The sequence below is a fragment of the Choloepus didactylus genome, chromosome 21 (genome assembly GCF_015220235.1).
Source record: "Choloepus didactylus isolate mChoDid1 chromosome 21, mChoDid1.pri, whole genome shotgun sequence".
NCBI lineage: Eukaryota > Metazoa > Chordata > Mammalia > Pilosa > Megalonychidae > Choloepus > Choloepus didactylus.
The window spans coordinates 19487515-19514689 of NC_051327.1; the positions used below are offsets into that span (position 1 = coordinate 19487515).

Below are 27175 nucleotides of genomic sequence, written 5' to 3' on the forward strand. Positions count from 1 at the left end.
GAGTCCCTCAGGCATTCTAATTCGCAGGGACCGGAGCGAGGGGAGAGAGTCTATTCTTGGGTGAAAAAGGAGCCTCACAGAATGAGCCCGGAATATGGACTTCTGTCTATGCAGGATTGAAGAAAGATCACCGCTTCGGGTCTCTCAGGTCTCTGGAGCCACCCAGCCTCCGGCAGAGGCGCCCACCACTCCCCTTCAGGCGACGGAAAAGTCCAGAGAAACGCGGGAAGGCACGAGGCGCGCTATGCGCAGGCGCAAACCCAACGGCTCGCCCGAGGGCTGGGAGCCGTGGCGACGCTTGCGCATCCGCGAGCTCGTGCTCACCACGTTCCAATCACGCCGCTCGTCAGCCTCGTGCAGCCACGAGCTCTCAGGCGTACCGCCCGGTCACGTGGGCCAGGGTGCGCGGTCCGCCCCGCTTCAGCGCCCCCCTCCCCCCGCTCCACCCTGGTCCCGCCCACCTGACCGAAACCCGCCCCCTCCAGGGGCTTGGGCTTAGAACCGGACTTCAGTCGCCCCTTGGAGCTGGCTTCTCTACTTGGATCTTCTCATAGGCTGGGTTCCGCCCAGGCCCCGCCTTCCGAGCCGGATCGCCACGCCCCCGAGGAAGACCACGCCCCTACCTCGCCTACCTCCTGGCTTCGGGCTGTGTCCCGCCCCCTGCCAAACTTCGTCACTACATTGGCTTAATTTTTCCCTCGGCCCCGCCCCCGAGTACGGTTCCTCACCATCATTGGCGGGACCCCGCCTCGGGCCCCGCCCCCTGTCCGGCTCCGGGCTCCCATTGTCTCGGCAGATGCCGCCTGGTCCAGCTATCGTGCTCCGTGTTCAGTTTTGGGGGGTCGCGCTCTTTCTCTGGCCCGCGCGGCGGTCCAGCGGCCGAGAGCCGGATTCCCGAATCCGGACGACTCTTCTTTGTTCTTTAGGACCCACTTTGCTGTCCCAGGGCGGCTGCGGCTATGTCCGCGCTGCGACCTCTCCTGCTTCTGCTGCTGCCTCTGTGTCCCGGTCCTGGTCCCGGACGCGGGAGCGAGGCAAAGGTCACCCGGAGTTGCGCTGAGACCCGGCAGGTGCTGGGGGCCCGGGGATATAGCTTAAGCCTACTCCCTCCCGCCCTGATCTCAGGTGAGAAGAAAGAGGAAGACTAGAGAATTGGGGGCGGGAGGCGGGGCGCGGGAGCGGGTCCTCCCTGTCTTACAACCCTCTCCCCTTTCAGGGTAGCCGTTGTAATAATCTCATCATTCCATAGTGGTGTCCCTCCTCCTTCTGTAACTTCCTTACCTGGATCACAATACCCCCTCGTTCACATAATAGCACCCCCATCTCAGGAATCCCCCCCTTGTAATTTGCACTCCACCCCCATGTTTCTTTCCCCACGGTACAATATGCTCCCCTCCCTATTTCCATGAGTCTCTCTATCCTGTACTTTCTTGCTAAGTAACCCCACCACTCCAATCTCTGTTCTTCATCCTGTAGAAGCCACCCCATAAGTCCCTGGAGACCTGGGTGTTCATGTCGGGGAGGGTCACCTGAGAACCCTCTGATCACTAAACTGACCCTCAAGGCAGCTGTCAAATAGATGGCCCCATGGCTAGTGGGAGTGGACTGGGGATGGGTAAGGGGACTATAAGGAGGGGATAGGGTCAGGTGGGGACCAGGGGCAGACAATAGCAAAGAGACCAGATGGGTGGGAGAGAAGGGGGAGTCCCCAGAGGTAGGCAAGCAAAGAAAGGAATTTCACACTACTGCTTCCCCCCATTCCTGTGTCTCCTCTGCCCAGGTGAGCACCTCCGGGTCTGTCCCCAGGAGTACACCTGCTGTTCCAGTGAGACAGAGCAGAGGCTGGGCCGGGAGACCGAGGACACCTTCCGCGGCCTGGTAGAGGAGAGCGGCTCCTTCCTGGTTCACACACTGGCTGCCCGGCACAGAAAGTTTGATGGTGAGGCCCTGGGGTCCCCACAGCTGGCCTCACACCTCCTGTCTGTGCTCGTGACCCCAGCAAGCATCCTGTCCCCATTCCCTACTCCATCCCTAAGGCAGCCTAGCTCTGCTTAGCCCCAGTCTCACCCCAGGCTCTCTCCGGGGCCCGGCCCCCTCCTTCACCCTCTGGCCAGGTCTCGGGTTCTAATTCACATGTCTTTTCTCTTCTCTCCCCACCACCCCCATCCCCTTCCACCTCTGCCCTTTCACTTTTCCCTCCTTTTCTGGCCTTTTCCCCACCTCATGCCCCTGCCCTGCATTTGCCACAGAGTTTTTTCGGGAGCTGCTCTCCGCATCCGAGCGCTCCCTGGCCCAGCTCTTCTCCCGCTCCTACGGCCGCCTGTATGCCCAGCACGCCCCCATTTTCAGTGGCCTCTTCTCCCGGCTGCGGGGCCACTATGGGGGGGCCAGTGGGGGGCTGGATGACACCTTGGCTGACTTCTGGGCGCAGCTCCTGGAGAGAGCATTCCCCCTGCTGCACCCACAGTACAGCTTCCCCCCTGACTACCTGCTCTGCCTCACGCGCCTCGCCTCCACCGCCGATGGCTCTCTGCAGCCCTTCGGGGACTCGCCCCGCCGCCTCCGCCTGCAGGTGAGGGACTCCGAGGCCTGAGCTCAGCCACCTCTGACCTAGTGACCTCTGAACTGTGCACCTCTCTCCTCCAACCCAGTGACCCCACTCTTGTGCCTTAGTCACCCCTGCCTGACCCAGGGCTCCTTGGTCTCCTTTAATTTGGGGCCCCCACACCCAATCTGCACCCTGACGCAGAAATCCCTGACCTGGTCACATGCCCTCGGCCCCCAACCATCTTTCCCCCAATTCCTTCCTAACCCTAACATTCTAACCTCCTCTAGAGCAACAAAACAGGAATTAGGCATTTTCATTTATATTATCATGTAATTGTCTTCATAATTCTCTTTAGTAGTGTCCCTGTATTACCAGAGGAGAAAACTGAGGCTCCTTGAGGTTAAGGCCCCTCATGACCAGTAAGTGGTCAAGCTGTGCCTTGCACCCACGTTTTCTGGCTTCAAGTTCAGTGTTGTTCTGTTGCACCATCCCTCCACCTCCAAGCCCCGTTCAACACCATCCCTCCATCTCCAAGCCTGGTTCCCCTTGATCCTTCTACACTATAATTCCCGTGGGCCTCTTAGTGCCACCCGACACTCCTGACCACCCCAAGATAACCCCACAATCCGAACCCCCACTGCTCGGCCCCTTGGTGTACTCTCTTGGCCCCAGTCTTGACTGACCCACAACTCACCTGTGGCTTTTCTCACTTTCTCTCCCTTCCCCCAGATAACCCGTGCTCTGGTGGCTGCCCGGGCCCTCGTCCAGGGCCTGGCGACTGGAAGAGATGTGGTCAGCCCAGCGCTGAAGGTTAGGGGGGGGCAGAGTGTGGGCAGGGTCCCGGAAGGGAGGGTCCCCATGAGGAACGAGACAGGCGGCAGCTGGTGTCCCAGGGTAACTCGGGAAGGAAGCGGGGCTGGAGTGACTGCCTACCCCCTCTGACCCTCTCCCTGCCCCTTGCCAGCCTCTGGGGGCCTGCTCATCTCCATGGGAGCCTGAGAATGGAGTCCTGGCCCCCCTTGGCATGTCCCAGGACCCCTCAAGGACTCCCTCCTCCCGCTGTTGAAGGCCAGATTGTTCGCTTGGCCTTCAAAGCCTTCCCTCCACTGCTGTCCTGTCCTTGACCTCCCTCCTCTTACTTCCTATATAAACTTTCCTCTTCCTCCAGCCAGGCCTCCTCACTGCCTCCCTGCTCCCCAGACACACTGGGCCGGCTCTTGTCCTTGAACCTCTTCTCAGATCCCTCACCCCACCCCCTACTACCTTGCAACCTGCCCCCTAGGAACCTCCTTTATCAGAGCTGGGACAGCCTTGTGGTCTCACCTGCTGCCACTTGGGGTCACTAACCACAGCCCAGGGAAGGTGGGGCGGGTGTGTCTGACCTCCGTGCCCAGCACCAAGCTTGGCCGAGGGCAGCCGCAGTGTTTGTGGATGACCCCGCCGAGCTCTCTGTCCCCAGGTGTCGGTGTCCGAGGGCTGCAGCCGGGCTGTGATGCGTATGACGGGCTGCCCCCTCTGTCGGGGGGTGCCTTCTCTTCCACCCTGCCGGGGTTTCTGCCTCAATGTGGCCCGTGGCTGTCTCAGCGGTGGGACCCTGGAGCCCGACTGGGGGGGCTATCTGGGTGAGGCTGCCCAGGAAGGCCTGGGAGGGAGGAGGGCGCTGAGCAAGCCTGGGCTGTCTGCGTAGAGGGTGGGTGGGGGTGAGCTGGGGAGGGGGTCCAAGGCCAGATGGAGGGGAAATTTGAGGGGGTTCTTCTCCTTGTGGATTGTGCTGGCTGCTATTTCACCCTTTCCTTCTCCCCCTCCTTCAAGATGCCCTCCTGCTCCTGGCTGAGAGGCTCCAGGGGCCGTTTTCCTTTGAGCTGGCAGTGGAGTCCATTGGGGTGAAGATCTCAGAAGGTTTGATGTATCTGCAGGAAAACAGCGTGGGGGTGTCAGCCCAGGTACAGGGGAGAGAAGGGTGGGGGTGTCAGCCTGGGCGGAGGCATTGTGGGGTGTCAGGGAGACAGTGTAGGTATCTGGGGAGGCCGTAGGCTTCTGGAGGAGGCTGTGGGGTGTAAGGAAGACTGGGGTATTGGAGGTGGGGCGATGGGGTGTTCACGCAGGGTAGGGGGAGAAGCGTGGCGCCAGCCCGAGTGGGAGAGGGCAGACGGGGCGGGGGTCGGCCAAGCTGCGCCCTGTCTCCCCTGTGCCGCAGGTGTTTCAGGGATGCGGGGGCCCCCACCCGGCGCCGGCCCGCACCCGCCGAGCCCCGGCCCCCCGGGAAGAGGCGGGCCGCCTGTGGACGTCGGCGTCGGAGGAGGAGCCGCCCACCACGGCGGCGGGCACCAACCTGCCCCGGCTGGTGAGGGGGGCCCGCGGTGGGGGTGGCGGTGCGGTCGGGGGGGGGCGCACGCTCCAGCTGCCGCCCCGACCGTCTCTCGCCCGTCCAGGTGTGGGAGCTCCGCGAGCGGCTGGGCCGGGTGAGGGGCTTCTGGGCCGGGCTGCCCCTGGCGGTGTGCGGGGACCCGCGCATGGCGGCCGACCTCTCGCAGGCGGCGGCTCCTTGCTGGACGGGAGCCGGGCGGGGCCGGTGAGTCGCGGCGCGCGGGCGGCGGGGCCGACCGGGGCGGGGGCGCGGGGTGCGGCGGGAGCCTCCGGGGCTGCTCTGCTCGCAGGTACTTGCCGCCGGTGGTCGGGGGCTCCCTGGCCGAGCAGCTCAACAACCCCGAGCTGGAGGTGGACGTCTCGGGCCCCGACCTCCCGACGCGGAGGCGGCGGCTGCAGCTCCGGGCGGCCACGGCCAGGATGAGGGCGGCCGCCCTGGGCCACGACCTGGACCTGCAGGACGCGGGTGAGACCCGGGGCTCCCGGGGGCCTCCGCCGCGCCCCCACCCCTCGGACCCCGCCCACTGCTTCCCCTCGCCCCTCAGTTCCCAGGCCTGCAACTCAGTCATCACTCACTCACTCATTAATTCATTCATTCATTCACACTCTCATACATTCATTTAGACATTTATTGAGTGCGTACTTAAAGGTAGGGGGTAAAGCACCAATGAAGGGATCTCTACCGTCGAGTTCGCGTGCATTGGGGAAGACAGGAAAGCATCCTGACACAACATGGGGAGCTCTTATAATGGATAAAGGCCTGTGGGAGAATGGGAAGGGTAGGCATTCTCAGGTGCGGTGGGGTGTTGACACTGGGCTGGCTCCCCAAGGAAGTTTGTCAGACAGAGAAGCAAGGTAAGGACACTAATTTTTATCCCCTCTCTCTCTCCCTTTCTCTCTGTCTCCCGGCACCCACTCCCGGCTGCTCTCTGCGTCTGTCTCCGTCTGTTTTCTCTCTTTTCCTGTTTATCCTCTCTCCCCATCTGTCTGTCTGTCTCTTTTTGTCTCTATCTCTCTGTCTCTTTTCCTGATTCTCATCGCTTTCTCTCACTCCCATGTCTAATTTCTCGCTCTCCCTGCCATCATGGCTCATTGACTCCCTCCCTCCCCACCAACCCCATCTGTCTACCTAGGGTCTCTCTGCCTTGCTCTCTCCTTCTCTCTTTCTTCCTCTGTCTTGATATCACTTTCTCCTCCTCCCCGTTTCTGGGTCTCCTTCCCTCCGTCTCCCCACGCCTCTCCCTTCTGCCTGTCCCTGTCCCTCTGTCTCCCTGCAGATGAAGACGCCAGCGGCTCTGGAGGGGGGCAGCATTACGCTGACGACTGGATGGCCGGGGCAGCAGCCGGGGCCCCCCCAGCTCGGCCCCCTCGCCCTCCTCGAAGGGACAGTCCCGGGGGCAAGGGAGGAGGAGGTGGTGGCCGCCACAACCAGGGTCAGAGCAGGGCTGGGGGGATGGCTGTCGGTTTCCACACCTCCTCTGTCCTCATTCTCTTCCTGCCCACCCTGGCCCTGCTTGGACCTCGGTAACAGGGGAGGGGTGCCCTGGCATCAGAAGGGTTCGTGGCCTTTTCCCTCCCTCCCCCCTCAGCTGGGTCTGGGGAGGAGTGGAAAGAGGCTACAGAGAGGGTGGAGAAGGGATTTTGCAGGTGAGTGGCTGGGGCCCCAAATCCAGGAGATTCTACTGGTGGGTTGGGGTGGGTGTTCCCAATATTTATTTTTTCATTTGGTAACAAGGCGGGGGGGGTTGCTGGGGGTATTTATTTAGGAGAGGAGGTGTGGTCTCCACACCCCCCAAGCCTGGGGCTGGTGGTCAGCCCCCCCACAGGGGAGAAAGGGGGGATTTTTAGAGTTGAAGTTGGGGGGTGGGGTTTGAAGGACTGAAGTGGGAAGGGGTGGAACTCTATTGGGGGGGGCACCTGGTCTCATCAATGGACAAGAGCTGGGTGCTGACAGGGTACAGGGCAGGGGGACTGGGGGCCTGTGAGTAGGCTGCCAGGATCTATGGGCTTGGGCGTCTTGTCGACTTTTTCAGTATCAGTTTCTTAAAACGAAAATACGCAAATGCACAAAAGGCTCATCCCCTGACCTCCACCAGCCACAGCCTCCACGAGCTCCCCACCTCATGCCTCAGTGTTCATTCAGTGTTATTTCAGCAAATAAACGGTTAATGCGTTGACCTCCTTGTGGCTCTCTGCGCCTTGTCTTCTATCTTGGCCCTGAGTCCTGTGACCCAGCCTTTGTGGCCTGCTCCGTTCACCTTCTTTTGGCCCATCTTAGGACCTGCCTCTGGGGAGTGGGTTGGGGCCCGGAGCCCACTCTCAGGGCCCGAGTGTCTCCCTCCGCAGACCGGGGAGACTGAATAGGTTCTGCGTGAGAAGCGCTTTTGTAAAATGTGAAATGGGGGGGAAGCGTCTTTTCCCCTGCAAGATTCCCTTTGCACTTGAGGCATTACCCACATCACCTGGTGGGCCCTCAGCCTTCAGGGACCCCTGGCTACCTGTCACATCCCTGACAATATCTGCTTCATCTCTTTCTTCTCTTATCTGGCAGCTTTCTCCTTTCTTTCTGCTTCCTGAATGAGTCTTTTGTTCTGTAGAAAGCTAAGAGAAAAGGTTATAATTAAGTCCTAAGTGTGAAAGGAAGGGTGACTGTGGTGTCACCCAAGGAGGTGGTGCCCGCGGGAGAGGGCAAGGGCCCGGAGGAGAGCCAGAGAGCGGGAGCAGCAGCCGCTGCAGGAACTGGTGGGACAAAGGGAGGGGGCGGGGAGGAGCTTGGGCGGCCCAGAAAGTTTGTGGGGAAAGTTGAGCAGGGAAGGAGGAGGAGGAGGAGGAGCCGGGCGGCGCCCGCAGGGCCTGATCCCGATTTCCCGGTGGCTCCCCATGTGGCCTGGTGAGTGGGCAAGTGAAGCCAAGGCTGCGGCCGGCGGAGGGACCCTGGAATTTATGGGAGGAGACTTGGGGTTCACAGAGAGGAGCCCAGAGGGGGCTGACAAAGGGCTGGCGACTGTCCCAGTGGTCACCAAAGCTGGAGAGGACAGAGGGGCTGGGATGCGGGGTGGGAGGAGACACAGCTGGATGGAAGAAGCAGTCTGGACCCCGGGGGTTCCCGTGCAGGGCTGGAGCCTGGGGGCTGGGGTTGGGGGAGGGACCAGGGGCGATGCCAGAGGGCGCAGGTCTCCAGGTGGCAAGTGTGGGCTGCCTCTGCCTGGGGTCACCCCCAGCTCAGCCGGGATGAGGCTGTGGGGTCTCCTTGCAGAGGCTGTGATTGTGGGGTGCAGTCTCAGGAGGCGGGGCCGGCCTCCCAGTTGATTAGGAAGCTCGGGCCTGGGAAGAAATTCCAAGGCTCAGTGTTTTCCTCTTTCTCGGTATCTTTGCCCTGTAGAGTTTCCCTCCGGCTGCACTGAGAGGGTTGGAAAGTGGGATGGAAGGGCTTCATAAGCGACCCCACATCTCCCCTGGCCTCTCTCCCACCTGGAGGAGGTCTGCCCTGTGCCTTCAGAGGGAAAAGAGACGCTGAGTTCACAAGAGACGGCCGACTCCTCCTTGTCAGGAAGTCACCCCCCTAGGGTCGCCTCCCTGCCTTCCACCTGGGTTGTCTCCTGCATCCTGCGTCAGCACCTTGTTCACTCCCGGCTTCTGCTCCCAGCCTCAGGAATGGGCGCTCCATCCCCATTTCTCACCCAGAGGGGCTCCAAGGAAGCCGGGCTTGGCCACGCTACTCTGACTGCTCCTGCCTTGCCTTCCTGCTGACTTGTCTTGGTCTGACTTTCTCACCAGCTGTTTCATCCAGTTTTACTACCCTTCCCTTCCCAAGGCCCAAGACTCAGGACAGAACTGGAGGTGGGAAACTGGGGGAACTCAAGACGGAGCCAGACGCTGACAGCAGAGGGGGTAGGTTGAAGGGCCACCTAGAAGATTCTAGGAGAAGAGCCCTTTCCCCCACCCTACCTGGCTCCCTTCTCTGAATTAGGATTCAGCTGCAGTGGGAGGAGAGAAGGCTCTGCCCTCTCCTTAGACACCCCTCCTTCCCCTCTCATTTCCCTTCTAGACGCTGACAGAGGCAAAAATCTGCTAACGCAGAGGGCAGACTCAACCAGGGCTGTGAGCGGGCCTGGGGAATGACCCCTGATCGTGAAACGGCACCTTCAGCAGCTGCACAGCTGTCCCAGACGGCATCTGCCTCCATCCCTCGCTCCTGCCCTGGGCCTTCTCACACCACATCTTCCCTGTGCCCCATGGGCATTCTGTCTCTGAAAAGGGCCATGCGTCTCTGGCTTTGGGGGCCTCGGAGCCTGCGGGTGGCTCTGGGGGTCTTCATGACCATTGGATTTGCCCTCCAGCTCTGGGGGGACCCCTTCCAGAGAAGGTGAGTTCCCACCTGCCCCAGCTCCTGGCGGATGACCCCCCCCTCCCCACCCACCGTTTGCTCCTCCCCATCCCACCTGGGGCTGTGACTCTTGGGGACTCAGAGGGGTAGGACAGAGGGCAGGACAAGAAGCCCGTCCACCTGCTGCTGAGGGACAGGCCGTGCCCTCCTGTGTCGTCTCTCCCCAGGCAATCTGGGCCCCAGGCATCCCTGGGTCCGCCTGCTCGGTCCTGCCCACCCCACCAGCGGCTCGTGTTCCTGAAGACGCATAAATCTGGGAGCAGCTCCGTGCTGAGCCTGCTTCATCGCTACGGGGACCGGCACGGACTGCGCTTTGCCCTCCCCGTCCGCTACCAGTTCGGCTACCCAAAGCTTTTCCAGGCCTCCCGGGTCAAAGGTTACCGCCCCCAGGGTGGGGGCACCCAGCCCCCCTTCCACATCCTCTGTCACCACATGAGGTTCAACCTGAAAGAGGTGAGGGGTGCAGTGGGGGTGGGCGGGACCGGAAAGATGCAAGACCACGAAAGGTGGGATTTCCTGTCCCCACCCCCAGCCCCAGGTGTCTCTTTCCTGATGGTTTCCGGGAGCCGAAGTCCTGTTCTCTCCCATCTGGTCTCACTCCAGTCTCCTTCCTCGACCGATTTATTCCCCTGGTGTCAGTGCTCTGGCCAATCCTGACTCCCTAAACTCTCCCTCCAGGTGCCCCTTGCCTTTCTTGGTCCTTTCCACTGTCACCCCCAGGGCCCCTGCTCAGCCGGTGCCTCCTGACTTCCTTTCCCTCCCCTCACCATGTCTGCTGTATTTTAAGGATCAGCCATATGCCAAGTCCTAGGCAGAGCCCAGCAAAATATTGGGTGGAGGCACAGTCTTGTCCTCCAGGAACCCTGATTTTAATGGGACAGGCAAGAGCATGCCCTTGTGCTCAAGCACACACACACAGGAACGCAAAGCTCTTGTCGTGAAAAAATTCAATGTGCAAATGAAAACACGGGGAATATTTGCAGCATGCTGGTACTCATCTCACCATCACCTGGGCAGAGGGTGTTATGTCTCCATTATACAGGTGAGGACACTGAGTCCCAGAGAGGTTAAGTGACTTGACTCAGTTAACAGATAGAAAGTGGCAGAGCAAGGATTTATTTGAACCCAGGGCCATCTACCCCAAAGTCACATCTCCTTCCATTACATTGTTAAGTTACCAGGCATATGTATGTGTGTTTGTATTTGCACTTGGGAGAAGAGCATTCAGCCAAACAGGTGGGGTTTTCTGGAGAAGTGGATTTTAAAGGAAAGGGTGGACATGGCTTTGCAGTAAGGGGCAAACAGAGGGAGCAAGGCCTCTAAGGCAGAGCAGTGTATGTCTCTGTATAGGGGGTGTGCATGCAGGTTGTAGAATGGACTCAGCAGGGGCTGCACAGCCACCCCCATTGAAGCTGGAGCTGGAGAAGGCAATGGCTTCCAAGAGGGGACGCTGCTGAGAGGGAGATGATGAAACTGACCAGTGAGGCAGGTTTCTCTGGAGGTTAGGATGCTCACCCTCGTTACCACCATTCATTGAACACCTACCTCATTCCATGTGCTTTCACATTCTTCTAGGTAAGTGTTAACTTAGATTTCTAGATGCAGAACGAAGGCTCTGAGAAATTGAATAATCTGTCCCAAGTTACACAGTAGTAAATGGCAGGATTGGGATTTTTTTCCAGGTCCTTCTGACACTAAAGACTGTTCTGTGCACTGTTTCCCTCTGCCTTCAAAGAGACAGACACTTGGCAGGCTCTGCCCTGCAGAAGTACCCATGCCAGTGGAGCAGACCAGCTGACAGCATGAGTGGCAGAAGTCGGGTTCAATGACAGATGTTATTTTCAGAGGCAGAAACCCCTCAGGATGCCCAGGAGCGAGCTCTGATGTGGACCCATCCACAGGGACATCTCAGGGTGTGACACAGCCCAATTCCCGTCCTCCTTGTTGAGAAGTGGAATCACCTGTCCCAGCCTTTGTGGGAGTGCCCTATCAAGTAGCCAGGGATCCCCAGTGCCCAAGTTTGGGGTGCCTTTTGCTCTCCAAGATACCCAAGAGCCCAGAAGTGCCCTGCCCTTTGGCTTGCCCACCCAAGGCCTGTACCGAAGACTATTATTACTGTCCCCTTCTCCTTCTTCTTTGCTGCCACTGACCCCGAGGCAAGTTCCTTTCTTGAAGATATAACTGAGGGTCCTGGAATAGGAATTTATTAGGTCACTGTTGGAGGGGTGAATACAAAGCTTGATCCCTAGAGGTTTTACTGTCCAAGGCAGATAGAGATGCCCAAGAAAATGAACCTTCTTCAGGAGCTTCCCAGGCTGCAGACCCCCATCCATCCTTTATCTTATGGAACCTTCATAAGCATCTGGGAAGGAAGGTATGCTGATCCCCATTTTGCAGATGAGCATCTTGAGCCAGAGAAAAGTGACTCACCCAAGTTCCCAAGGCCAGTGGGAGACAGCTGGGGGTCCCAGCAGAGCTCCCAGAAAGTTTGAGGGGGATGGGGGATCAGTGAGCACTGGGCTCGTGCTTGGTTTCTCCCTGGACTATTTCTTTCTCCCTATTTCTATTTTTTCTCCTCTGCAGGTACTTCGGGTCATGCCCTCTGACAGCTTCTTCTTTTCCATAGTCCGAGACCCGGCAGCTCTGGCCCGCTCTGCCTTCTCCTACTATAAATCCACCTCTTCCGCCTTCCGCAAGGCTCCCTCTTTGGCTGCCTTCTTGGTCAATCCTCGAGCCTTCTACCGGCCTGGGGCTCACGGGGATCACTATGCCCGCAACCTGCTGTGGTTTGACTTTGGCCTCCCCTTTCCTCCAGATATGAGGACCAAGAGGGGGAATCCTCATTTCCCCAAAGACCCCACCCCTCCACGACTGCATGTCTTGCCTTTGGATGCTGACCCTCAAGCCCAAGCGCCGGATCCCAGTGCTCTCTACCATCCTGCTCCCACTGTTGCTAAACTTTGGAGCCAGATGTCCAGCCCTGCCTCTTTAGATCTGGGGTCATCATCCTTCATCCAGTGGGGTCTGGCCTGGCTAGACTCCATCTTTGACCTGGTCTTGGTGGCAGAGTACTTTGATGAGTCCTTGGTTCTGCTGGCAGATGCACTGTGCTGGGGTCTGGATGACGTGGTAGGCTTCATGCACAACGCCCAGGCTGGGGGGGAGCGGGGCATCCGTGCCATCAGGAGTGCTGGGCTGCCTGAGGAGGATGGGCAGCTGACTGCACGAGCTCGAGCCTGGAACAACCTGGACTGGGCTCTCTATGTTCACTTCAACCGCAGTCTGTGGGCACGGATAGAACAATACGGCCAGAGCCGGCTGGAGAGTGCAGTGGCAGAACTCCGGGCTCGCAGAGAGACCCTGGCTAAGCATTGTCTGGCAGGGGGCCAGGCTTTAGACCCCAAATACATCACTGACCATCGGCTCCGCCCCTTCCAGTTTGGCTCAACTAAGGTTATGGGCTATTTACTTCGCAGTGGATTGAGCCTCCAAGACCAAGAGGAGTGTGAGCGCCTGGCTACCCCTGAGCTACAGTACAAGGACAAGCTGGATGCCAAGCAGTTCCCCCCCCCCAGTCTCACTGCCCCTCAAGTTTCCAAGGCTACTGTCCCCATAGGCTTCAGACTGCATATTTAGGCTAAAGAGCAGCTAAGTTAGAAGGCACATATGAATCTGAAGCACCCCAGATGCAATATCTGCTTTCTTCAGAAGGGATGTCTGGAATTTGCCCTGGTGCAGGCCCCGAGTCTTCCAGCCTTTGCCTCGGAATCCCAGTCGTTCAGCAACCAGCAGCGTGCCCCCTCTCCATTTTGCCCCATCCAGTATCCAGCCTCCATGGCAGGTCTGTGTAGCACTCTCAAAAGCCCCCTGGAGGGGTAAATGATGAAGACAGCAAGAGAAAATTTGAGGTGTCGTGGGATGGAATAATACGTCCATTTCTCTATGAAATATTTGTTATTGGGCTATGTTCATTTCACTATGAAATGGTTGTCGATTGAATAAATAATTTGAAACCCCGACTTGATTTATGTAGGGCGGGAGGGGCTGGGAGCAGCAGGGTTAGCGGGGCTTCTCTTAACATCGAGCCACCTTCCTTCCCTAAGAAGTCTGCATGTAGCCTGCCCTAACAGATCCTCGCCGCGTCCCAGCCTAGCCAGAGCCCCGCGGTCTTCCACCCGCTCCGGTTACCCACATTCCAGGGCTTCCCAGGCCACGCCCCTTCCGCTTCCGGTCTCCTGCCAGTCATCCCGCCCCGCTCCCGGGTTCCGGCCCCGCTGGGCCTCGGTTCCGGGTTCGTTGCCCCGGTTCCCGGACCGGGCTGGGCTCCGGGGCTGCCCCGGCCGCGCGCAGCACCCCGCGGGTGTCGAGACTTCCCGGCCCCACCCCAGCGGGGCCCCCTGGTCCTTCGCGGGCGCCGCCGGCATAGCTCTCCGGTCCCGGTCCACCTTGCCCCTCGTCCGGTGCCCGGTCCGCGCTGCCCCATGGAGTCCCAGTGCGACTACTCGATGTACTTCCCGGCCGTGCCGCTGCCGCCGCGCGCGGAGCTGGCGGGGGACCCGGGCCGGTACCGGGCGCTGCCCCGGCGTAACCATCTGTACCTGGGGGAGACTGTCCGCTTCCTGCTGGTGCTGCGCTGCCGGGGCGGCGCGGGGCCCGGCCCGGGCTTGGGCTCCCGAGGGGCCTGGGCAGAGCTGGCAACCGCCCTGGCCGCCCTGGCCTCGGTCAGCGCCGGGGGTGGGTCGCCCGGGGGCGGTGTCACCGGCGACCAGGATCTCGAACCCCCAGGGGGCGGGGATCCTGGGGGCGGGGGGTTGTTCCGAGGCTGCAGCCCTCTCCTTACCCACGGCCCGGGCCCTGCTACCTCAGGGGGAACGACCATGGTGAGGAGTTTGGGGTGACGCACAGGGCGAGGGGCGGGATGCTGGCTTCAAAGACTGGAGGGAGATGGACCCTGGGAGCCCGAGGCCGGCGTGGGTGGGGGTGAACAGGTGATGGGTGAGGAGAGGGGAGAGCAGGAAGAACCCTATACTGCAGATCTGCAGGGGAACTGAGGTGGGCTGTTCCTGTGACCCTTTCCTGACCTCTTCACCCCTTTCCCAGCTGCCTGTGGAGGAACCAATTGTGTCCACAGATGAGGTCATCTTCCCACTCACTGTTTCACTGGATAGACTGCCCCCAGGAACACCTAAGGCCAAGGTAAGGCTGGCAAGGGGTGGAGCTGTTGTCCTCATTCATTCACCCTTTCCAAGTTTCTCCTCTTGACTGTGGACCTGTGTCTCATGCCCAGATTGTAGTAACCGTGTGGAAGCGGGAAGTTGAGGCACCAGAGGTCAGAGATCAAGGCTACTTGCGCTTGCTGCAGACCCGATCTCCTGGGGAGACCTTCCGGGGCGAGCAGAGTGCTTTCAAGGCCCAAGGTGGGGAGAATGTGGGGGGAGAAGGCTAGAGTCTGGAATTCGGGGGATCGAGTGGAGGGGTGATACTGGAAAGCACCTGATCTGGGGAGAAGAGGAAGGTCAGAGGGATGGGGCTGGGGGGTGGTGTGTGCCCAGGCCATCATTCCTGCCCTTTGCCCTCCCGCAGTGAGCACCCTGCTGACTCTGCTGCCCCCTCCGGTTCTGAAATGCCGTCAGTTCACTGTGGCTGGAAAACACTTGACTGTCCTCAAGGGTGAGCAGATTGGCCAGTGCAATTCTGGGGTAGCAGCAAGGGAACTGATTGGGTGGCAGGGACTTTGGGCAGTATGGTGGGGATCAGTCGCTTTTCGGGGGTGTGGGGGGGAGGTGGGGCCTAAGGGGTCCAGACGCCCTTAGTTGAGCTGGTTCCGTCCGACAGTGCTGAACAGCTCCTCCCAGGAGGAAATCTCCATCTGGGATATCCGCATTCTCCCAAACTTCAATGCGAGTTATCTGCCTGTCATGCCCGACGGCTCTGTGCTGCTGGTGGACAATGTCTGGTGAGGTCCTGGGGAGAAGCTGGACCATGAAGTGGTTGGGACGGAGCAGAGGCTGAGAGCTCTGGCACGGAGAGATCATGCTCTGTCCCCCTCTTCTGAACTAGTCACCAATCTGGGGAGGTCTCCATGGGCTCCTTCTGCCGACTCCCTGGGACCTCTGGCTGCTTCCCCTGCCTGCTTAGTGCCCTGGAGGAACACAACTTCCTGTTTCAGCTGAGAGGGAGTGAGCAGCCCCCTCCAGGAGCCAAGGAGGTGAGGATAAGGGGCTGGTGTATTCAAGGAGAAAGGATAAGAAAAAGCAGTGGGAAGGGAAGTCCAGGGGGTTGGGGACTAACGATGGGAGGGAACTCTAATACCTGCGATGTCTCCCTTTGTCCCTCCTGCAGGGCCTCGAAGTTCCCCTGATTGCTGTGGTTCAGTGGTCCACCCCGAAGCTGCCCTTCACCCAGAGCATCTACACCCACTACCGGTGAGTGTATGGGATCCCCCTACCCCCCACCCTTGGGTGCCATCCCATTCACCTGTATTGCCTGACACACACATCCTGCTACCCTCTCTCCCTGCTCCTAGCCTGCCCAGCATCCGCCTGGACCGCCCGTGCTTTGTGATGACTGCCTCTTGTGAGTCTCCTGTTCGGACCTATGAGCGTTTCACTGTTACCTACACACTACTCAACAACCTCCAAGACTTCCTTGCTGTGAGGCTCGTGTGGACCCCGGAGCACGCACAGGCTGGTGGGTCAGCCCCCAGGCTGGGACCCTGAATCCAGAGGGAGGGGAGGGGGAAGGAAGAAGTCATGGAGGTGGCGCCAACCCTGCCACAAATGGGGGACTCAGGAAGGCTAAGTCAGCTCTGCACCTGGTGGTCTCCTCTGTATCACGGATGGCCAGTTTAGAGAGGCAGCGGGGCAGAGAGATTTTAAGGGCATGGACACTAGAGCTGGGCTCCCTTGTATGTTTCATTTCTACTCTCCTGCTTCCTAGCTGTGTGACCTTGGTTAAGTTATTAACCTCTCTGGGCCTCGGATTCCTCATCTCTAAAATGGGGAAAATGATATCTCATTGCATTGTAATGAGGATTAAATGAGTTAATATATGTGATGTGGCTAGAACAGACCTCAGCATCCAGTTATTGTTATCTGTAAAAGGTGGCAAAAGATAACGTTTACTGAGTTTATTCCACAGAGTGGTTTTGAGGATCAAATGAGACTGTGCATATAAAGGCATTTTGAACTGGGGAACGCTGCACAGATGTGATTCCTGGTCCCTGCTTCTCCACCCAGGAAAGCAGCTGTGTGAGGAGGAACGCCGGGCCATGCAGGCCGCTCTGGACTCCATTGTCTGCCACACACCCCTCAACAACCTCGGCTTTTCCCGGAAGGGCAGTGCACTCACCTTCAGCGTGGCCTTCCAGGCTCTGAGGACGGGGCTCTTCGAGGTGGGCCAAGGAGGGTCTGGCTGTGTGTGGGGTGACATGAATGTCGGATGTGAGGGGTCAGAGACTTTAGCGTCTGTGGATGGTGTGATGGGTGGCACTAAAAAGCTGGGCCGGGGGAACATGGGATTTAGATGCGGCACGGGCCCATCAAGCAGGGGGAGATGACTTGAAAGGGGGTCTGGGCCCTAGACACCGAGCTGGAAGGCCGATCTGTGTCCGCCCACCCCCAGCTGAGCCAGCACATGAAGCTGAAGCTGCAGTTCACTGCCAGTGTGTCTCACCCTCCACCTGAGGCCCGGCCCCTCTCCCGCAAGAGCAGCCCCAGCAGCCCTGCGGTGCGGGACTTGGTGGAGAGGCACCAGGCCAGCCTGGGCCGCTCTCAGTCCTTCTCCCATCAGCAGCCCTCCCGCAGCCACCTCATGAGGTACAGGGCCGTGTGGAGGGGTGGCTCTGGGCCTCGGCAGAGGCTGGGATCAGCGCAGAGCCGGTGTCTGACCAAGCCCACCCCCTCTGCCTTCTCCCAGGTCGGGCAGCGTGATGGAGCGCAGGGCCATCACACCCCCCGTGGCCTCTCCAGTCGGCCGCCCCCTCTACCTGCCCCCAGACAAGGCTGTGCTCTCTCTGGACAAGATTGCCAAGCGCGAGTGCAAGGTCCTGGTGGTGGAGCCTGTCAAGTAGCACCACGCCGGCTCTCGTCCCTCTTACACTCCCAGAATCCAGAAGTCCCCAGAGGGGCTCCTCGCTCCCTGGGAAGCCTCCCGCCGTGGGTGCAGAGGCCCGACGGAGCCGCCTGTCTGTGTCTGCTGATGAGAGATGAGGGAAGAAGCTGTGAAGTGGGCGGGCACGGCTGCAGCGCTGCCAACAGTATTCCCCCGAGTTGCTGTGGGGGGGCTGGCCCCACCCCAGGCCAGGGCCTGGGCTCCACGAGCTCCCTTGCCCCGCCCTTTACCTGTTCTCAGTTTACAAAGTGTTCTCCTCATTCCCACTCAGTTGCCTTTCCCAGCTCTGACATTCCCACCCACCCGCAGGGCTGAGATGAGAGGGTGGAGGTAGTAAAGGGACCCAAGCAGTCACCCGTCTCAGGGGTCAGACGACAACCGGTGGCCTCCTCTCACCCCTCATGTTTACGTTTGCAGCCTGAAGCACTTTAAGTTTTTTTTTGTTGGTCTATTCCTGTAACTTATTTTCCCACCTACTGCTTCCAACTGAAAAAAAGACTATTAAATGCCTGCCCAGGAGGGAGAAGAATGACTGCTGTTTGTGTTTTGGTGGCGGGAGCAGAGACCAAAGGGCAGCGGCTCCCCAGGATCCCTTCAGCAGGCAGGCCAAGGAGCTGTGCTCAGCTCCCCTCCCACCCATCTGTTCCCGACCTCCAGGTCCCCGTCAGGCCGAGACGGCCCTGCCCCACTCCTCTGGGCCGAGGCACAGAACTTCCCAACTTCCTCCCTAGACCCCCAGATGGTGGAAGACAGACATGGCGGTGAAGGGCCCCCACCCCTGACACACAAACCCTTGGACCTGGAAACATCAGATTCATGTTTATTAGGAGGGAGAGAAGGAAAGGGGAGGACACCTGGCCCTTGACATTGAGCGCAATTCCCAAGCCTTCACCCTTCCAGGTAGGGGTGGGGAAGTGGGCGAGCAGAGGGCCTAGTTCTAGCAGCAAGCCAAGAAAGAGGTGGAGGACATCTGCACCTTCCTCATCGCAAAAGACTCATGGACCCAGTCCGCAAAAGACTCATGGACCCAGTCGGCCTCCTCCGGCCCTTGCCCTCTGGCAGGCTCAGACGTCAATGGGCTCCCGGCCTCGGTTCTGCCTCTTCACGACAAACACTCTCTGTCCTGACACAGTCACCAGCAGCGTATGTTCTCCAAAGACGACTGGAGGAGAGATGCCGTCCCCCACCCCCGAGAGGGATGGGAGCACAGAATTAGTGGGGTGCAGTGGCCTCCACTGGTCACACTCAAATTGGCTGGGATCAAAAGCCCAAGACATTCTATAGTTCAAGGCTCAGAGATCTGAAGATGAGAGGCTTCTGTGAAATCCCCTACTTTTTCATACTCTGATGCATGGGGGAATCCCAAAGGGAAGAAGAAATGGGCCAGAACCAGGGACCCCAGGAGATTGCGGAAGGCTGGAAGAAGACAGGCTTTTTACCCCCGGAGAAGAGAAGCAGCCTTTGGGAGCACCCCCTCCTCCCCCCCACCCCAAGACAGGGTCTTACCAGACAGGCGCTTGAAGGGTATGTTCATGCCGTGGTGCAGCCGGAAACCGCAAGCTGTGCTGACCAGCTCCGAGATGGCGCTGGCTGCCTGCTCGTCATTCTCTAGATCCCCAGACGACTACATGCAGACGGAGGGAGGATGGCAGAAATTAGGGAAGAGAGTTGGAAGGGAATTCAACTCACTTTGGCTCTAGTATCTGCAACCTCTCCCTCTCCACTTTGCAATATGCCCATTTTGGAAAACAAACCTAAAATCTTCCTTTGGTGTTACAGCCTCCTACTGGTATCACCCATTTCTCATCCTTATGATACCAGGTTTCCCCAATGAGCAGCGACTCATATCCATTTCTTTACTGGCCCCTTGAAACGTGATTTTTCTCCACATTCTCAAAAGTCAATGCCTGCCCCCCAAAATAAACACTGACTTGCTAAAGGCTCCACCTCTTTCTTAGTCTTCCCATTTGTGACCCTGTCTGTGGAAACTGAACACAATCATCCTCTTTGTCCTTGAATTCCTCCCTCCTGCTCCACCCATGGGTCAGTGCTGTGCCAGTGGCCTGGGCTTCCTCTCTTCTAGTGACTGTCTCAACTTCCTCTTCCCACCCTGTCAATATGGGCCTCCCACTAGGCTAAGTTCAGTGCCCTTTGCTTTCTTGGACATTCTGTACCTCCGTTTCCTCATCTCTAAACTGAGGACAATAGAGTACATACCTTATGGGCCTGCCAAGAATAAATGTAAAAATGGTAAGATGCTTAGAAAAGGTCCCAGTGAAATATATATTAATTTGCTATCATTCTACTTCAGACTCAATGTCTACAGTCAAGCCATCAAAATTCCCCTTACCCCCCACCCTCCCCAGTCAACTGCCTTTCTTGATTCCTGTTGTTAGGGCACAATCATTCCGGGTTTCTGAGTTCCAAGTCCTTCTGGTGGAGGAGTATCTCCTCCATCCCCTACATCCACTGTCACCAGCCCAGTTTCATACCTGGATCACTGCACAGCCTCCTGGCCTTCTAAATGCTGCCACTTCCATCCACCACTAAACCATTTCATCAGGGAGCATTTATGTTACAAAATCAACAGCTCCTTATTCTCAAGATTCAGTCCAAATGTGTGAAGCTGGCCCTAAAAATCCTCCACCATCTGACCCTTTCCTTACCATACCCTCCCCTTCCTCCAAACCATTACAAATCTTTTCTACATAAAACCAATTCAGACAGGTTGGTGTCATGCTCCTGCAAACATGTCCACTTGCCAGCCCCAAATACTCTCCTTCCTTTCTGCTTGTCCACAATCACCCATCCTTTAAAGCACAGCTGAATTCCTGCCTCCTCTAAGAAAGTTTCCTTGCCATAACACAAGGTATAACGTAACATGGAGGGCTGGCCCCTTCATGTTCTGGACTCCTTCAGTAGTCTTTACCACTCACATTGCTTTCAACTTTGAACCTTTTAAGCCTTGTCTCTTTAGATGGAAAATTTCTATAAAGCTCACACTCTATTGTAGTATGCAACAAGAAACAAAACCTCTTCAATAAATACCAAATGAAGACCTACTCAAGAACAACCCAGGTCATATCCGTTATCAACAAGTCTGTAACTAGTTGTGTGACTTTGGTAAAGTTAGTTAACCTCTTAGAGACCCCAGAGATTTAATTAACTACTGAAAGCTTCCTAAAAGCCAGCCACAATACCAGGTAATGACAGCGAACAGACAAATGAGGCTTCAGTGGGCAATGTCGGAAGGGATTACCAGGCCACGTATATTAGGGGACCCCCTCTCGGTCCCCAGAACGCACCGCCAGCACTGCACCTTCACTCAGCACCAGGTAGCCGAGCTGGTCTGGGATTCGCTCCAGCCCCTGGGTCAGTGCAGAAGTCTAGTGGATGAAGATGCAACCAGTGAGAAGCACGCCAGGAAGGTGGCTCTCCATCCCCTTCACCTACAAACCCGAGCCCCTCTCCCGGCGGTCCCGCAGGCCTTCCCTTTTCCCAGCCAGGGCCGTTGGAGACCCCCTTCCCTCCATACGGCCTTCACCACTGCTCTCTCCCCTGGCTTCCCAAGCCTCCATCTGACATCACTCTCTCCCTGCCCCTGGGCGCCCCGGTCTTCCACGTCCCGCCTCTGACATCCCAGGAAGCCTTCGCAGCCCCACTAGCCCCTCACTCGGACCCTCTCTCCAGCCCCCTCGTGCCTCGACCCCGCAGGCTCCTCCACAGCCCCGGACACCCTGCCCCAGATCCCTCTTCAGGCCTCTACGTCGTCACCCCCTCCCGACTTCCTCCCCTCTCCGTAAAAGGCGGCCTGGGGGCGAGGATGAAGTGCGGGTCCAGGAAGGGGCAACCAAGGAAGTCGGGGGACCTGGACGCGAAACCCCCCGGCGCGTCCTCCCGCGCATGCGTCCTCACCATCGCAGGCCTCAGATGCTAGGGGCGCTCGCGACCAGAGAGGTAGCTTCCGGCTCCGGCCCCAAGTCACGTGCTCCCACTGGGCGGTCTTCTCTGCTCAGGGCCGTCGGACTGTAGCCACGCCCCCAACATGCTGATTGGGGCCTGGGCCACGTCATCAGACTGATTCTGCCAGTGCGGATCGCAGCCTCCCGGAGACGCGCTCCAATTGGTCGCAGACTCCCCTTACACCTAGCTCCCCGCCCCTCAGTGCCTAGGAGAGAGGAGGAGGGGTAGTGCGGGGACAGGCGTTCTCGTACGCGCGCGCGCGCCGCAACGGAGGGCTAGATGGAGCCCAAGTGGGTCCTTAGACGAATCCCTTTCTGGGTTTCGGACCCTTGCACCTGGAAATGAGAGACCAGAATGTAATGCACGTGAGAGCTGTTCAAATGCTGCTCCTCTGCTACTCCAGGCACTTAGTCCCGGAGTTTTTCCTCCTGCAGATTCAGAGAGAAGCCCTGTGATGGTGAATTGGCCCCGGACTGGCCATCGCAGCTGCAATACTCTAGTTTCTCTGCTAAGAAAAATTGGAGCCAGTACCTTGGAGTCACTTTTCTATATATCAGCATCACCAAATATGTGTAAACAGAGGAAATGCATGTTTTAACTTGAGTAGACAGACAAGTTTCCGGAACTGCTACGAAAGTTATGTGGCTAAGGCCGTCTAGGTGAGGTAAAATGAAAGGTGATTCTAGATATAAAACAAATTTCTTGTTGGCAAGGATGTGGAGAAGCTGGAACCCTCTTGCCTTACTGGTGGGAATGTAAAATGGTGTAGCGGCTGTGGAAAACGGTTTGGTGGTTCCTCAGGAAGTTAAACATAGAATTACCATAAGACCTAGCGTTTCCATTCTTAGGTATATATACTCAAGAGAATTGAAAACTTGTCCACACAAATACTTGGACACGTGTGTTCCTAGCAACATTAGTCGTAATAGCCAACAAGTGGGAAACAACACAGTGATTAATAAAGAAATTGTGGTCTATCCCTATAATGGAATAGTATTAACCCATAAAAAGTAATGATGTTCTGATCCGTGCTACCATATGGATAAACCTTGAAAAGATTAAACTAAATGAAAGAAACCAGACACAAAAGGACAAATATCATATGATACACTGATATGAAATAGACACAACAGGCAAAACCATAGAGGCGGAAAGTAGATAAGTGACTGCCAGGGGCTGCCACTAACAGGTGTAGGTTTTCCTTATGGGGTGATAAAAATGTTCTGTAATTAGTGGTGACGTTTACAGAATACCATAAATGTACTACAAGCCATTGAATCATACACTTGAAAAGGGTGAATTTTATGGTATGTGAATTATATCTCAATTTAAAAATATATGTACTGTTGCTTGACGGAAAAAGCCAATTTAAGAAGGCAGATGCCTTTTTAAAAATGAATTATGGTATAAATTTAAAGTTATAATATAAAATTTAAATTAGAAGAGGATGTAGAGAGAGAAAGTTCTTTGGAGGTGCTTAATTTGCAAGGCCATCCTGGCCTTAGGTGTTGATGACGTTTTGTAGTATCATTTTCTTGGTACTTATAGTTCACAGTGGTTTCATTCATCTAACCCCTGTCCCTCTCATTAACAACCTTGTAATAATCACCTCCATTTTGCAGGTGAAGGAGTGGCAGTCAGAGGGGTCGTGCCTTCCTCACGGGAACACAGCTGGCAGGTGGCAAAGCCAGATTCCCATCAGCATTACTAATGCTGAGGCCTATGCTTTTTCCACCGCTGCATGGGCGAACCACATTTAATTGATCTTTTAGACTACCTTTAATTTTTTAAATACATTTTTAATTGTAAAATTTAACATATATACTTGACAGTGATAACTTTCAAAGTACGATTTAACAAGTAGAGAGCAAATTTCAAAGAATATTACGGGTTACAGTTCCACAATTTCAGTTATTTCCTTATTATGAAATATAAGGTATATACAGAAAGGTGATGACTTTCAAAGTACAATTTAACTATTGAGCAAATTTCAAAGAATGTTATGGATTACAGTTCCACCATTTCAGTTATTTCCTTCTGGCTATTCTAATACCCTAGCATCTAAAAAAATATATAAAGATTCAGCATTTGCAACCCTCTGCTAAATCCTACCTGGTCTGTTGCTCCCCCTTCCTCTCGTTCAGTCACCTTCTCGATCTTCAGGAGTGTCTAGGCAGTGACCACCCTAACTTGTTCATATTGAAAAGGGGTGTTGGTCACACTCTGTGGCCTGGGCTGGGACTCAAAACTGAAACCATGGGGCCAAGCCCAAACGGGAATGAAAACATCCTGAAAAACCCAGGCCGGAGCATGGCCGGAGCCTCCCGGCCCTGGAGTGGGACTCAGAGTGACAACTTCTTTGCTGCGACCAGCAAATCTTCCAGTATGAATTCTACAGAGACCAAGGCTATAAAAACAGAACCAGAGAAGAAGTCACCATCAACTAAACTATCTGTGGTTCATGAGGGAAAAACCCAAGAAGAAAAGCCAAAGGAATACACAGAGCCAAAAAGCCTACCCAAGCATGCATCAGATACAGGAAAAAAACATGCTTGTAGTGAAAAAGCAGTTTCTAGATCAAGTGAGCAGCTGACATCAGAGAAATCAACAGAACCAAAGACTAAATCACAGGACAAGATTGCTGCTGGTGTGGCTGCAACATCTGGTAAACCAGATGACAAGAAAAAAGAAAAATCACTAACACCAGCTGTACCACCTGAATCTAAACCGGGTAAACAATCTGGAAAGTGAGGCATGGATGCTGCTTTGGATGACTTAATAGACACTTTGGGAGAACCTGAAGAAACTGAACAGGATAATACACCATACACTGGACCAGAAGTTTCAGATCCAATGAGTTCCACCTACATAGAGGAATTGGACAAAAGAGAAGTCACAATTCCTCCAAAATATAGGGAACTCTTAGCTAAAAAAGAAGGGGTCACAGGACCTCCTGCAGACTCTTTGAAACCCATAGGGCCTGATGGTGCTACGGATGCCTTGTCATCTGACTTCACCTGCAGTTCTCCTACCACCGGTGGAAAGAAAACTGAAAAAGAGGAATCTTCGGGAGAGGTTTTAAAAGCTCAGTCAGCTGGGGTAATCAGAAGTGCAGCTCCACCCCAGGAGAAGAAAAGAAAGGTGGAGAAGGATACAATGAGCGATCAAGCACTTGATGCCCTTTCTGCTTCTCTCGGCACCAGGGAACCAGAACCGGAGCTTCACCTAAGCTCTATTAAGGAAGTTGATGAGGCAAAAGCAAAAGAAGAAAAACTGAAGAAGTGGGGTGAGGATGATGAAACAGTCCCATCTGAGTACAGATTAAAACCAGCCATGGATAAAGATGGAAAACCCCTATTGCCAGAGCCTGAGGAAAAATCACAGCTCCAAAGTGAATCAGAACTCACTGATGAACTTTCAGAAGATTTTAACCAGTCTAAATGTAAAGAAAAACAATCTAAGCCAACTGAAAAGACAGAAGAAACTAAGGCCCCTGCCCAGACTCCCGTGGGAGAGACTGTGTCCTGGACCTCGATGTGTAGTGTCCAGTCTGCACCACCCAAGCCAGCTGCCTCGAAGGGCCCAGTGCCAGATGATGCTGTAGAGGCTTTGGCTGGTAGCCTGGGGAAAAAGAGCAGCAGATCCAGAAGATGAAAAACCTGTGGTGGATAAAGTCAAGGAGAAAGCCAAAGAAGAGGACCATGAAAAACTTGGTGAGAAAGAAGAAACAATTCCTCCTGACTACAGATTAGAAGAGGTCAAGGATAAAGATGGAAAACCACCCCTGCCAAAAGAGACTGAGGAGCAGATTCCACCCCTGAGTGAAGACCTCCTTCTTGATGCTTTGTCTGAGGCCTTCTCTGACCCCTCAAACATTTCATCCCTTAAATTCGACGATGCAAAACTTTCTGCTGTGATCTCTGAGGTGGTTTCCCAAACCCCAGTGTCAACCACCCACTCTGCAGGCCCAGCTCCTGACCCTCCGCAAAGTGACAACAAAGAACTTGATGACGCCCTAGACCAACTTTCTGACAGTCTAGGGCAAAGGCAGCCTGACCCAGATGAGAACAAACCAGTGGAGGATAAAGTAAAGGGAAAAGCTACTGCTGAACAGAGAGACAAGCTTGGAGAGAGAGATGACACCATCCCACCTGAGTATAGACATCTCCTGGATAAAGATGATCAGGGAAAACCAGTGAAGCCACCTGCAAAGAAGCCCAAAGAATCAAAGAAATCTGCAGATGACCAAGACCCCATTGATGCCCTCTCAGAAGATTTGGACAGCTGTCCTTCAACTACAGAAACCTCACGGAAAATGGCAAAGGACAAAGGCCAGAAGACTGCTTCCAGCACCAAAGCACCCAAGGATGGGGGTAAAGCAAAGGATGCAAAAAAGGCAAAAGAGGAAGACTCCAAGTCAAAAGCTGATGAAAGAAATACAAGTTAAAGGTCACACTATTTGGTATCGTCAACTAAAATCTTCAGCTGTGTAGATGATGACTCTTGAAGAACAAAATGTTTTGGCGACAGAAAGCAATTTTTCTGGGTGGCTTCTAGACGATGGTATATGTTGAGTCTTTTGACATCTTGACATTGGTTTGTTATTCTTGTCCAGGACAGAATTTGAATTTGTCTGGTTCACCTGTGTTATTGTATTAAGTATTGATAAACTTTGAACTTTTTTTTTAAATTGCCTTCAGTTGTTGAAAGGAAGCTTTATATTTGTAAGAAATATATTTGATAAAGTTTCTTAAAGCAACACCAAAAAAACCTTTGCAAACTTTTGCACATTCTACACACAGTGCTTGTAAATCTCATTTGTCTTTTCAGTTTGCACTTCTTTTTTTTTTCTTTCCTAGCATTTGGAAAACAATGCTTTAAACATTCTTCAATAACCTTATTTCTCATTACCCCCTTTTTTCTTGGGCTTATGAACTGTATTTGATGTTTCTAAGTCAAACATAAAATATTGTACAATTGGCACATATCTTTTTTTGGGCTGCTAATAATAAATTAATACAAGATAACCTGGACAAACCAGTAAACACCAAGCCCCACTTAAGATTTGTTCTCTCCTTTGCCCTTTGGGTAAGGGCTTCCATACCTTATAGTCAGCACAAAACACACTGAGACTTGAATCAAGTCATCAGAACAAAATGCAGACTATATAAGTCACTGTAAAGCAAGTTTCAAAAACAAAATCTGAGCACAAATAAAATCTAATTCCATACAATGTTCATATGGCTTGAACTCTGTTGGTTTACTATGCAATTAAGCTGTGCTTTCTGTTCTCTATACATAAAATTTGAGCAGGAATGGTTGCTTAGAGCCTTGCCACATATTTTCTGCACTATGGCATCTGGCTTTCTGGAAGTTAAGTTTACCAAATACAAAAACTTTTGCTTAAAAAAAAAAAAAAGCATAACACACACACACACACACACACACACACACACACACACAGGTCTGAGTGTTTCTGAGATTTAAAATCTGGTTTTCCCCCACAGCAATTTAAGAAGTAGGCTTTCTGATTTCCTTCAACTTTGAATGGTTTCTCAGATCTTTTGATAATGAATAGCTTCTGAACATAGCACTGATACCATTGATGAAATTTTAATAAAAATTTAATTTCATCTGCATTTCCTGGTAGCAAATGCAGGAAAAGATGTCAGGTACATATTGAAAAACAGATTTTGAATTTCGTATTTCTGGAAAGCATGGCCTTCCTTAGCATCTGTTTAAACTTTTTATTTATTAGGACTTTTGCAGACTTCACTAAAAATAAGTAGCCACCAATA

At 55.0% G+C, this 27175-nt stretch overlaps 6 protein-coding genes across 9 annotated transcripts in view; 4 read left to right on the forward strand and 2 right to left on the reverse strand.

Moving 5' to 3' along the window:
• The window catches only part of STAG3 (stromal antigen 3), a 38790-nt gene extending 35018 nt beyond the window's left edge, over positions 1 to 3772 (reverse strand). Inside the window, exons 1-3 of the mRNA XM_037814809.1 lie at positions 3243 to 3772; positions 1789 to 1915; positions 729 to 1011 (exon numbers count right to left, since the gene is read on the reverse strand). The gene's annotated coding sequence lies outside the window, so the exon portion shown is untranslated. The remainder of the gene's footprint in view (positions 1 to 728; positions 1012 to 1788; positions 1916 to 3242) is intronic.
• Positions 797 to 6746, forward strand: GPC2 (glypican 2). 2 transcript variants are annotated; one of them, XM_037814846.1, is made up of 10 exons: positions 797 to 1125; positions 1781 to 1939; positions 2250 to 2572; positions 3278 to 3358; positions 4008 to 4170; positions 4361 to 4491; positions 4746 to 4892; positions 4981 to 5120; positions 5206 to 5381; positions 6049 to 6746. In XM_037814846.1, exons 1-10 carry the CDS (start codon positions 960 to 962, stop codon positions 6441 to 6443), a joined length of 1881 nt encoding a protein of 626 aa, XP_037670774.1. In that variant the 5' UTR covers positions 797 to 959; the 3' UTR covers positions 6444 to 6746. The 2 variants fall into 2 exon arrangements, with proteins under 2 accessions (XP_037670774.1, XP_037670775.1); XM_037814847.1 differs by having other exon boundaries at positions 6193 to 6746.
• Positions 6747 to 7766: 1020 nt separating this feature from the next.
• On the forward strand, positions 7767 to 13319 carry GAL3ST4 (galactose-3-O-sulfotransferase 4). The gene is given in 6 exon segments (XM_037814866.1): positions 7767 to 7805; positions 8298 to 8806; positions 8964 to 9281; positions 9470 to 9755; positions 11886 to 12866; positions 12868 to 13319. Coding segments are annotated over 4 exon segments (1566 nt in total). The 5' UTR covers positions 7767 to 7805; positions 8298 to 8806; positions 8964 to 9033; the 3' UTR covers positions 12919 to 13319.
• Positions 13320 to 13538: 219 nt separating this feature from the next.
• Positions 13539 to 17946, forward strand: TRAPPC14 (trafficking protein particle complex 14). Of its 2 annotated transcripts, XM_037814849.1 has the most exons (11): positions 13541 to 14182; positions 14403 to 14498; positions 14590 to 14719; positions 14886 to 14972; positions 15138 to 15258; positions 15363 to 15510; positions 15645 to 15727; positions 15829 to 15992; positions 16541 to 16695; positions 16926 to 17119; positions 17220 to 17946. In XM_037814849.1, the coding sequence occupies exons 1-11, from the start codon at positions 13784 to 13786 to the stop codon at positions 17371 to 17373; spliced, it is 1731 nt and encodes a 576-aa protein (XP_037670777.1). In that variant the 5' UTR covers positions 13541 to 13783; the 3' UTR covers positions 17374 to 17946. The 2 variants fall into 2 exon arrangements, with proteins under 2 accessions (XP_037670778.1, XP_037670777.1); XM_037814850.1 differs by lacking the exon at positions 17220 to 17946 and having other exon boundaries at positions 13539 to 14182; positions 16885 to 17061.
• A 271-nt stretch (positions 17947 to 18217) lies between these two features.
• LAMTOR4 (late endosomal/lysosomal adaptor, MAPK and MTOR activator 4) lies at positions 18218 to 21403 on the reverse strand. Of its 2 annotated transcripts, XM_037814916.1 has the most exons (4): positions 21330 to 21403; positions 20720 to 20800; positions 18921 to 19038; positions 18218 to 18576 (listed from the first exon to the last, which is right to left on the reverse strand). In XM_037814916.1, exons 1-4 carry the CDS (start codon positions 21330 to 21332, stop codon positions 18479 to 18481), a joined length of 300 nt encoding a protein of 99 aa, XP_037670844.1. In that variant the 5' UTR covers positions 21333 to 21403; the 3' UTR covers positions 18218 to 18478. The 2 variants fall into 2 exon arrangements, with proteins under 2 accessions (XP_037670844.1, XP_037670845.1); XM_037814917.1 differs by lacking the exons at positions 20720 to 20800; positions 21330 to 21403 and adding an exon at positions 19907 to 20649.
• A 2178-nt stretch (positions 21404 to 23581) lies between these two features.
• LOC119517809 (calpastatin-like) lies at positions 23582 to 26085 on the forward strand. Its single transcript, XM_037814832.1, is given in 2 exon segments — positions 23582 to 25013; positions 25015 to 26085. Coding segments are annotated over 2 exon segments (2190 nt in total). The 5' UTR covers positions 23582 to 23633; the 3' UTR covers positions 25825 to 26085.
• The last annotated feature ends 1090 nt before the right edge of the window (positions 26086 to 27175 follow it).

Coding starts and splice junctions, on each gene's coding strand:
- LAMTOR4 (XM_037814916.1), bottom strand. Junction 19,039..20,719: donor GTGAAGGTGCAGTGCTGGCG/GTGCGTTCTGGG, acceptor GTCTGCATGTAG/TCGTCTGGGGATCTAGAGAA. Junction 18,577..18,920: donor ACCCTTCAAGCGCCTGTCTG/GTAAGACCCTGT, acceptor TCTCTCCTCCAG/TCGTCTTTGGAGAACATACG.
- TRAPPC14 (XM_037814849.1), top strand. CDS start 13,784: ATGGAGTCCCAGTGCGACTACTCGATGTACTTCCCGGCCGTGCCGCTG. Junction 14,720..14,885: donor GAGTGCTTTCAAGGCCCAAG/GTGGGGAGAATG, acceptor GCCCTCCCGCAG/TGAGCACCCTGCTGACTCTG. Junction 15,728..15,828: donor AGCATCTACACCCACTACCG/GTGAGTGTATGG, acceptor CCCTGCTCCTAG/CCTGCCCAGCATCCGCCTGG.
- GPC2 (XM_037814846.1), top strand. CDS start 960: ATGTCCGCGCTGCGACCTCTCCTGCTTCTGCTGCTGCCTCTGTGTCCC. Junction 1,126..1,780: donor CCCTCCCGCCCTGATCTCAG/GTGAGAAGAAAG, acceptor TCCTCTGCCCAG/GTGAGCACCTCCGGGTCTGT. Junction 2,573..3,277: donor CCCGCCGCCTCCGCCTGCAG/GTGAGGGACTCC, acceptor CCCTTCCCCCAG/ATAACCCGTGCTCTGGTGGC.